General features: G+C 38.2%; 1 protein-coding gene across 2 annotated transcripts in view; it reads right to left on the reverse strand.

Moving 5' to 3' along the window:
• Positions 1–6,171, reverse strand: part of ipo7 (importin 7) — a 92,715-nt gene extending 86,544 nt beyond the window's left edge. The window contains exon 1 of one of the 2 annotated variants that reach the window (XM_051922352.1): positions 5,959–6,171. In XM_051922352.1, coding sequence (XP_051778312.1) covers positions 5,959–6,042 — 84 coding nt within the window. In that variant the 5' untranslated portion in view covers positions 6,043–6,171. The remainder of the gene's footprint in view (positions 1–5,958) is intronic. The other variant, XM_028793748.2, reaches the window with a different exon arrangement.
• Between the last annotated feature and the right edge of the window lie 5,321 nt (positions 6,172–11,492).

Raw genomic sequence — 11,492 nt, forward strand, 5'->3', positions numbered from 1 at the left:
AATAAAACAAAACCATCACACATGGAGATTAAAAGGACACAACAGAATTTCCCACAATACTCAGAAGCAGTAATGTTGTGGTCACCAAACTAGCCATCATAATCTTTATGTAATGTAACACAATATTGTTTCATTGAATCAGTAAGTGTACAAGGACCATTTTTTACAGTTTATCTTAAATGGAAAATATGCACACTGACTAGAAATCCATTACAAATAGAAGTTTTCACCTTGAATGAGTGGCATGTTTTTCTTTTTAATTTTCTTTTCAGTAACTAAAAAACAATGTGTACGCTTTACAATCAAAAACGTGAATGTGTAGCAAAAAGTCAGTAATATATGAATTAGTAGGCACCAAGAATATGCAAGATGATTTTTATTTAAAACCATTAGGTAATTATTTATGCTTATTCAAAAAAAAAAAAATTCTTTCATTATGATCTGCCCTTCATTCGTGATATAAAAAAAGGAAGGCAGCACAGTGATTTGTATCCAGTGGCTAGATGCTGTGTCAGTCTGCATTTTCCTCCTGTGATCTACACACACACGTATGCTGGATGAAACAAATTTCAAACTGGTACTCTGAAAGTGAGTGCACAATTGGACCAGGAAGTATAATGGTGCCCTGTCTAGGGCCATTTCCTGCCTTGCAAAATTGAGCTTCAGACCCCAACAGCACACACCCGGATAAAGCTTTAACGGCAGTAATTGCATCACTCATCTTCTCATGCCAGTGTCATATGTGCTTTCAATGCTTTAGATACACTTTATTTGTTGCACTGATGGAGACTGCATATTTTCAAAAACCCAATGAGTTCCACTAGTTCAGTATTTTCAATTTAATTCATATTAAGCAATTAGACTTGATTCCATTGTTTTTCACAATTAGATAATTTTGCGGTGGGTTGTTACCGCTACAAACTTTGACAAAGTCTTAAAATTATAAAAATTACGAAAATACATTAATCATTTCAAACATACTGAACACTGAATTTTTTTTCTCCTTTGTACTGATGTGTTGCAGGTATTTAAATTAAAGCAAGGCTTTCTGTTACAACAGTAATACAACCAAAACAATGCCATGGTATGCAGCTTTACGCATACTGTTCAGAAACTACAATTGTACAATATAAAGTGAAAGGTGGCACAGTTTACACGCAATGTCAGAATGAAGAGCTTTTTTTTTTTTTTTTTTTGGAAAAACAAAAACTGATAAAGCTTAATTTCACTGGTTATGCTTAACATTGCTCCTGCAATGCACATTATACAAAAAATATATCTTTGATGGGTTGGGTCGATGGGCCGCAAACAATAACCGACCCTTAAAAAAAAAAAAATGGGTACTTACATGTGTTTTGCTCACCGGATCGCTCCACATTTTTGCATATGTAGACCCTGAAATGTTAGGTTATGTAGGGTAGCTACATACATGGGATTATGAATGGCAGTCTAGCATAATGGGGAAATTTTAGGATTACAAACTCTGAGGATGATTTCAAAAACCGTTACTGACACTGTGCTTCCATGAGCAAGTTACTTCCTTTCCCTGTGCTCCAACTGGAAAAACAAAAGATATGTAGCCAATTGTCTCAAATGTTTTAAGTTGCCTTGGATAAAGGCATCAGGCACCTAAAAATTATAATATACCCTGTTAATATATATATATTCGTTCATTTGTACTGAAGTGTGATGAGAAAACTATTTTAGATGACTTAAACCTTATTAACAGTTGTTGCAAAAATAATGTACTTGATATTGTTACTTCTGTTGAGAGTTACAGTCTACCCAAACTCATGATCTGAATGAACAGTTAGATTTTAAATGAGAAGTTACTGCTACTTGATTTATCACCTTAACCTAAAATTACATATGGAGAAATTAGCATACTTCTCTCACTGCTAAAGCCATTAAACTTTGTAGTTAAAGTAGCTACCATAAATACAGGATAAAACACATCACAAGTCATGGGTCTACTCTCTCTTTTAGACGCTAGACACAGCATGAACATCACAATGGATGATGTAAAGAGTGAGGTGACAGATTAAAGTCATAATGTACCTATGTAAATTCATAATGAACTTATGTAAACCTAAGGATGAAGTAAGGCCCACACAGTGAATCTGCAAAATAGACCACATACCTAGTCTGCTGCAGAAAAATATCCCCAATGACATCAATAACAGTGATTATCTGTAGGGTACACAAAAGAATATCCCATTTTTTTGGGGAGGGACTAAAGTGATACTTTGACTGTCACAATTGTCAAATAATTAAATGTGCAATAAATGTGCCATTCAAGTTCCTTGACACAAAATATTCGCTACTGAAGGTTTAACAATGAACAGAATTTTCATGTATCTACTGCAATCCAATATGGAGATACTATCCTTTTGTAACCACCGCCATCCCATTTAATCTAATTCTGGGGCAAAAAGACAGGCATTACACAGGGCCCAGTCACATGCAAACACACCGGACAATTTAAAGTTGGTATTTAACGTAACTTGCATGTTTTCAGGGATAATGAAAGGAAAATCCAAACATACACAAAGAAAGCAAGACTATAGGTCCAGAATTCAAACACCAGGACTGTCTCAGATTCAGTCTTTACTGTTAGAATACTATTTATCATCTTTAAATTTAAATAAATGAGACCTGCTATACACAATGATAAAATTACAGAGCAATAAAAGTGGGGGGAAAAGGCACCTGTGTGGTTTAACAGCAAAAAACACCAATTTACTAGGCTGGCATGAATGAAATAATAGCTCCTTTAGAAAAGGTACTATAACGGGCCAATTATATCAAGTGTAATCTCAGACAGCTAAAGCACAAGATCCACACAACAGAACAACCATCTAGCAAACAGTCACAGTGGAAACTTCAAAGTTTCAATAAAAGTTCAAGCTAATAAAACTCTTGTGTAGTATTTTTACCTGAAAATTTGTCCATGTAATACCAAGGATGCCTACATTAGTGTTCAATGCAAGTTTGGAGATATAAAAATGTGTACATCAGACATGTTAATTTTGTTAGACATCTGTTTGGGAGTATTGATGTGGGGGTCTCTATTCTCTAATGTCTAGTGGGGGGAAAAAAAAAAAAAAACAGTGATCAGGTGTCACCGTCTTCTAGTGTGTACAAAATGCATTCTGGTGAAGAAAAATGCATTGTCTTAATGGGAATACAAGGTGTAGGAAGTTTTAGATCAGACAAATTAGCATTGCCATATAAAAAGGGCTAAGATTAGCAGGCTAACAGCCTGCAAGCAAATGGAAAGAAAGGACATTATCAAGGGCACAAAGCAAATTTTGCTGCGAAAAATAATGTAACTCTTAAAAATCTCCATTTTGCAAAATAAACAAATTGTTTATATTAATGCAAAGAATACTGAAATTGATTACAGTGGCTATGAGAAATCATGCTTATTTATTCATCACCACTCACTGTTATTTTGTTTTCTCAACCTGCTGAAGTTTCAACATGTTTTTTTTTTTTTAATTAAAATCTACCTCAAAATCAATACAAAAATTCTTCCCATAAAATACTCATCACAAAAATAATCAAAATTATTAAACAAACATAGCTAGACTTTTCAGTTATGCCTGAAAAAAGTGAAACAGTTACGTCAACATTTTTTTTTTTTTTTTTTTTAAATGCACAACATACTTGGATTTGAACAAATTGCCCATGCTGTTCTCAGAGACCTGCGTACCATTATTTTTTAGACCGTATATAAACCAGACCTAGAATGTACGTGTCTTATCAAATAGATAATAAATTTAAAAGTTAATCTTGTAGAGTTAATCACTATTTTGGGTCTCAACCACATACCATTTGCAAGTCTTTAAAAAAAGTGATTTAAAAAAATAATTTCAAGTAACAATTATGAAAATAAACAAGTTTACAAATACAAATGGTCCTGTCATATCAATGTTGCAATAATGTATCATTCTCTCTGCTCTAATTAAATCAAAAGCTCCTGACTAACACTGCTAAACACTTAATAGAACCCTTATCTTTGTGGGAATACAGAAAGCACAGACAGACAGGATTAATACAGGACAAAAGAAGCTGAAGTTGATTCCTTCCAGTGTGAAAGCCCTCTACATTACAGAATCCTCTGACCTTTAGATCGGATGTATGGCATCTCTGCTCAAACGAGATACAAGAAATAAAATGAATCACTGCAGTTAGCAAGGTAACAGTTAATCACTAATGGCTACAAAAAGACATTTAACATTTAAAGTTACAGACAAGCAGTTATTTTAATGTGAAAGATGAAAATTAAAAAAGATTTTAAAAAAATCAATTATTGATTCAAAATCAAAAAATGCTTTTCTTAAATGTAACTTCAAAAATTAATCAAAATTATATCTACCAGTAAAGACCAACAATAATGTTCATTTCTTTAAAAGTTTAAAGGCATATACAAAGCATTAATTTTTAACTAACTGGTTTCACTCATTATCCTTAACAGATGAAAATGTGAGTGAGAATAAGCCTGGAAAAAAGACTTTGCAATTCCCAGCTCATCTCAGTTGACACTGACATGACACTGAGAAAGAACTCCAAAGTGTCAAGCTGCTACACATTCAAGATATATTTTTCCCTTTACAAATTTATCTAAAGGGAGCTGCTCTGAGGCCAAGCACTTTTGGTTAATGGCCAAGATCAGTGGTAGGGTACCAAAGTGTGGAGTTCCCATCACAGACTCCACATTCCTCCCACAGTTCCAAGGCATGTAGTTCGATAATTTTCTGACGCTAAATTAGTATTGCGTGCACTTTGTGATGAACTAGACTATTACACCCCAGGTTAGTCCCAGATGCACATTTTTTCATTTCCAGAATTGAATCCACAAATTTTACTGGAAGAGTAAATAGAAGGATCACGTGACAACAAAGGCAACAAAATCCTGAACAAGTCCACACTTAACAGCATATTGGGCTTTATTATTAACACTCCGTTTACTACTGAGGGGAAACAACACAACTAGTTGTAGATTTGTAACTGAAATAAAGGTATGTGGTACAAAAAGATTGATGCACTTGAACAGAATAAGGAAAAACATGTCTAAAATAAACCCAATCTATTCAATATAACACCCTTCAAGAGAAGTGAAACTGAAAACAACTGCAAAACTATGGAAGCAGGTCTTCTAAATCGATGGTAAGAAGTGTAATTAATGAACCATGTTACTCTGAAATCTGCCTTCAAATTTAATATATATGACTACACCAAGAAGCTCAAGCTTCAGAAATTAAGGAAATGATGATTAAATCATGCAGCATAATAAATGCAATGCCCTGTCCTGAAAATGAAGCAGAATCATTACAGCCGTCAATGATGCACTCCTTCAATCGTCTTCTCGTTCCGCCCAATTTAACACGTGAACTGTACAACTCGCCTAAAGCAATTGTTCTCATAAAGTAAAGTCTGTCACTCGACTCGTTTCCCAGCTAATATGCGCCTATTTACACATCATTCCATTATAGGTCCTACTAATTGTTCCCATCATAACGCAGCGCGCGGACAGACGTTAAAAGCGTCTTCCTCGCAACACTTTGAAGAACTTTTCGCACTTCAGCGCCCCTCCCCCCCAATTAGACGACAGTCTTTGAAACGACTTTTGTCACAAAATAACACCGGCAACGCCACATCGAGTCTGACGGTAACTAACATCAAAAAGAAAGGAAGAAGGAGTCGTTCACAATATAAGCAGAGTTTTGTTATGGTGACCAGCAACTCAGCCAACCAAAGTCCTAAATAAAGCTTCCAGTAACGCGTTGGTCTATAAACGGCCTTTATTTTTTGCCGGTTTTGTTTGGTAACGTTCAATTAAAGTCGTAATTACGGTGACACGTTTATGCGGCCGGCCACTTACGGCAGCCTCCCGTACGGGAGTCCATGCCAGCCCCGCTTCTCAGGCCCCACTCTCTCTTCGTCCCGTCTTACCTCACTCAACTGCCGCTCGGCGGCTTCTCTTAAGTGCGGATCCATTGTGCCACGCAGGGCTTCGATCAGTGTGGTGGGATCCATGACTGTGGATTTGGTTTGAGGCTTGGGTTCGATGAATTCAATAAACTATGAATTCCCAGTCGATGCGCACATGGACGCGCTGTTCTCAGCAACCGGCGCGAAAGGAAGAGGGAGCTCAGAAACCCGGATAGATCAGCGCCAATTTCTAAGATGCACTTCCGGTTTACGTACCAAAAAGGCTGCTGGGATATGTATTTCTCGTTTTCATCGTTCAGTAGAATAGCTTAATTCTCACGTATCATGTTACGTAAGATCTTATCGTGGTGATGTGGTGGTTAGTACTTTTGTCTTCTAGTTGCAGCTTCCAGGGTTTAAAATGTTGTGCATAGTCTCGGTGTGCTCGAATTCGTGTAGGAAATTTTTCGATTGGCAAATACTTGCAGGTTGTTTTGACTGGCTATTCTAAATTGGCCGTGTACTTGTGAGTATACGAGTGATTGTCCAATAGTTATAGGATTGTGAATAAGCGGGTCTGGAAATTTAAAGTACGAAACGATACATATAGTAAAATGACAAGATTGTTTTAAATGCGTACCGTAATATAAGCAACGTACAAGGTATTTGAATGAGTTATTGTGACTATTTAGATTTAGCCAGGGCCAGCTAAACAATTTAGGCGAACTAGTGGGTCGCCTGTGGCGGCAAAATTTAGGATGCGTTTTTTTAACTAGTTATGGGTATTTCGAATAACTGAATAGATTCTTTCGACATACCCATTAAAGTGAATCAATAATTTTAACTAATCTGAATTATTTTCAGGATTAGACACTGGTGTAAATCTATATAGTCTGCATCACATCTGTGATCGCATCAGACATATATAATGTAATAATTATTACAGTATTTTGTATATATATTATGCATATATATAATTAATTCTATATTTAACATGCTGACATTGTTAGCATGACAATACATTTAAAATGCATAATTAATTAATAAAGTATCTTACTATCTAAAACGTTGCGTTACAGAATCGCAAGTGAACGAGAATCGTGCAACTGGTTCTCTGGTAATGTTTCAGTTCCAACTTATACTACATGCCCAGTGCAGCCAATTAGATTTTTAAAAGTGTGCGCTAAAGTAAAGTTCAAAGTAAATAATTCTTAGAAATCAGAATATTTTTATAAAGTTAAGTTTTATGTGACCAATTTGTTGAATATGCAAAGGCACATAAACGTAATAGTTTTAATGTGTTTATCCAATAAAGAATTGTACAAAACAAAACAGTTAATACATTCTAATAAAATTTAGTCCAATAAAATTTTGTTGTTACTATATTGAGCAGAATCGCCAATGACAGCTTTTGTTTGCCGATGCTGATAATAGTTTGGACTCAAAAGAAAAAAATGAGTCGAAACGCAGGAGTTTCTTGGCCCATGCACTTTAAACACCTATTAGCGGCCGCCAAACGAATGACGCATGACACGCATGCGCTTTAGTATTCCCGTTGAGCTCCACTAAATCGATTTGTTCATGACCGCGAAACTATTCGTATGATTTACTGAAAAAGAGTAGTTCAAAAGGAAGAAATTGTTTGAGAGTCACCCGTCACTATTTTAAACAATACAGACCCTGACGAACACTTGGACTCTGTACAACAATCCGTCTTCAATTAGCCGAATTATACTTTTTTATATAATTTTCGTGTACAGCAAGCATCGTTTGCTATGTAGGCTATGTCAACTAGCCGAATTATACTTTTTTATATAATTTTCGTGTACAGCAAGCATCGTTTGCTATGTAGGCTATGTTAAGGGTTGACATACCATACAAGATAATTGTATTTTTTACAGGCCTATATGCACTGTGACATAACTACATCACCCCTACTGCCAGATATCGAAAATTGTTTATAATATAAAGTTACGATATGTAGTAAGTCTCACTTATATTAACACGTTTAAAACTTGGAAATCGGAAAACACACACGACGTTAACGATGACCGAAAGTTTGTTTGTCTGTGTATTGTAATTTTGGCAAGCACTTTCTTGTTTTAATAAGTTAGAAAATGTACGCAGAATGTAACATTCCGATGCGTTCGCTGTCTTAGATTTGATAATCGGTGCGTTTTCTGGTTTTTATTTGCTTCATCAAAGAGACAGATATCTCTTTCTTAATTTTTATAACGGGGGCACGTGTAATCTGTGACAGATTTGCTCAGTCCACCACGCCACCGTTTATACAGGCAGCACATATTGGCAGAAGCTTCTGTTTCAACGGTTAGTACTGACAAAAATATTAAATACAAAATACACCTCTCTCAGCATAAATCTGAGACAGTAAACTTTCGTTGAACCTGTGCAGAATATTTCTCTGTTTTAAGGAGAGGCGACAAAAGAGGAGAGTTGCCTTATGTAGGCCAGATTACAGTACTTGTTGATCCATCTGTTTTCTAAATCCAAGGCAGGGTGTGCTGGAGCCTGTCCAAGCATGCAATGGGTGAGACAGGAGCAGTCCATAGAGCTGCCCATCACAGGCTGAACACACACAAACACATCAAGGGCTGATTTGCCATCAACAATTCACCTAACCTGCATGTCTTTGAACTGTGGGAGGAAACTGGAGCAAACCCACCCAGAGCTACATGAAAATTCCACGCAGGAAGCATCTGGGATGCAAACTCCATAATGCGAGATAGATTCGCTAACACAATATCAAAATGCTTTGTATTTGTTGATTATTAACATGCTTACATTTTTTATGGCTGTTTAAAATGAGGGAAAAATCCCCCATATTTGAAATATATTTTAGTAACAGAGTGCATTTTTTGGGGGACGGGTTCGGGGGCAGGCTTGCCAACCACTTTCTTAAACACCGCCCATGGGTGTAAAGCAGGAACGATACATGGACAGAGTCCCAGGTGAACACACACACCTGGACCAATTTAACATCACCAGCTCATTCTGAATGTCTTTTGATTGTGTAAAGAGGAAATGTTGGCACAGAAAGAACATACAGACCCCATAGTCGGAGCACCCAGAACTCAAAACCCAGTTGTCCTGTTGTGTGGCAGCAGCACTACCACTGTGCCATTCCCAGTTCTTAAAATTTACGTTAATTTACCAAATATCCATATTAATTCTAGTGATTTCTCCAGTGCCTTCAATATATTCCAGTCATCACTGCTAAAGGGTAAGCTCAGAGGTAAGTAGGGGGATGATCCTATGGTGTCCTTGATAATGGAATATCTGTCAGGCAGACCACGGTTTCTGAGACTGTGTCTCTGATAAAAATGTGAGCAACACTGGAGCACCATGAGGAACAGTCCTGTCTCCTTTTCTCTTCACTCTGTATACCTGAGACTATAAATATACCACCAAATCATATCACTTGCAGAAATTCTCAGATGATTCTGCACATATAGGGTGTATTAAATGCTTCCATTAGGTTAGATTATTTTAAGGCATAACCTGAGCTACCACGGCTATGCTGATGACACACATCTGTATTTATCAATAGCTCCTGTTGACCCCAACTCTCTTGGTTTACTGACCCAATGTTTTACTTGTGTTTCTGAATGGGTGAGTAGTAATTTTCTCAAAATAAACGAGAAAACAAAAATCTTAGTTATTGGCAAAAATGGATTTAGTGAGAGTATTAAAAATAAACTTGATCCATTAGGCTTAAAAGTCAAGAGAGAGGTAAAGAATGTAGAGGTAAATATTAACACTGACCTACATTTTAAATCACATATTAATCAGACTATCAGGACAGCATTTTTTCACTTAAATATAGAAAAAGTTAGTTCCCTTATAACTTTGCAAGATGCTGAAAAATTAGTTGACGCTTTTGTTTTTAGTCAACTAGATTACTGTAATGTACTCCTTTTAGGACTACCCAAAAAAGACATCAATCGGTTACAACTAGTGCAGAATGCAACTACCAGAATCTTAACTAGGAAAAGAAAATCAGAGCACATCTCTCCAGTTTTGATGTCATTACATTGGAAAGCATGATGGTGTAATGACCAGTGCTGCTTCCTCATAGCTTTGAAGAACTGGGTTTAAATACTTGCCCAGGCACCATTCATGCACAATTGGCTGATACTTCTTGTTTGTGAGTGTGTTCATCTAATTCCACATTTCAAGCTGTACACAAACATCAGACAGGCCTATAGGGCAAAACCTCTAGCACACCTTCGCCAGTCTGATCACACAACCCTGCTTCTGATCCCTGCATATACCCCTCTCAGGAAACAAGCTCCCACTATGACCAGGACTGTTACCATATGGCCAGAGGAGGCCTCCCAACAGTTGCAGGACTGCTTCCAGAGAACGACTGGGAGGTTTTCGATCACCAAGACCTGGAGAACCACACTACAGCAGTCCTGGATTACATCAGGTTCTGCACGGACAATGTCACCAGGGACAGATGCAAAAGGATTTATCCCAACAGGAAGCCCTGGATGATAAGGGAGGTCCAGAGTCTGCTGAAAGCCAGGAATACTGCTTTGAAGTCTGGGGATGGGGCTCTTTACAGTATAGCCAGAGCGAACCTGAAGAGAGGCATCCGAGAGGCCAAGGCAGCGTACAGAAGGAGGATAGAGAAACATCTGAGGAGCAACAACACCAGGCAGGTGTGCTAGGGTGTCCAGCACATCACCGGCTACAAATCCAGCAATTCCTTGGCCGCTGAGGAAGACACTTCTCTGGCAGAAGAGCTGAACATCTTCTTTGCCCGCTTTGAGGCGACACCAACAGCAGCTCCATCACAGCTGCCTGTTCACAACAGCAACATACTCACAGTGGAAGAGTGTGAGGTGAGGTGAGGTGGGTGATGAGGAAGGTGAACCCGAGGAAGGCTGCAGAACCTGACGGTGTGGCTGGACGGGTGCTGAAAGACTGTGCAGATCAACTGGCCGGAATCTTCACTAGGATTTTCAACCAGTCCCTGTCCCAGGCCATTGTCCCATCCTGCCTCAAGTCCTCCATCATTGTTCCACTGCCGAAAAAATTCATCACCAATAGTCTGAATGATTTCTGCCCAGTGGCACTCACGTCATCATGAAGTGCTTTGAGAAACTGGTGCGGAGTCATATCATCGCCTGCCTGCCAGCAGACCTGGACCCATTTCAATTTGCTTACAAAGCAAAGTGATCCACGGAGGACGCTGTGGCCACAGCCCTTCATGCTGCCCTTACCCACCTGGAGCAGCTGGGGAGTTACGCCAGACTGCTCTTTGTGGACTTCAGCTTGGCATTTAACACTATCCTCCCACAACAACTGGTGTCCAAACTGGCAGATCTGGGACTTCCATTACTCACCTGCAGTTGGATACTGGACATCCTGTCTGGTCGCTCCCAGAGGGTCAGGCTGGGTCTCCAAACCTCCACTGCTCTCATCCTCAACACCGGGACGCCGCAGGGTTGTGTGCTCAGCTGCTCCTCTACATCCTCTACACATATGAATGTGTCCCCACTCACCATAGCAACAAGATCATAAAGTTC

The sequence above is a fragment of the Erpetoichthys calabaricus genome, chromosome 2 (genome assembly GCF_900747795.2).
Source record: "Erpetoichthys calabaricus chromosome 2, fErpCal1.3, whole genome shotgun sequence".
Classification (NCBI taxonomy): domain Eukaryota; kingdom Metazoa; phylum Chordata; class Cladistia; order Polypteriformes; family Polypteridae; genus Erpetoichthys; species Erpetoichthys calabaricus.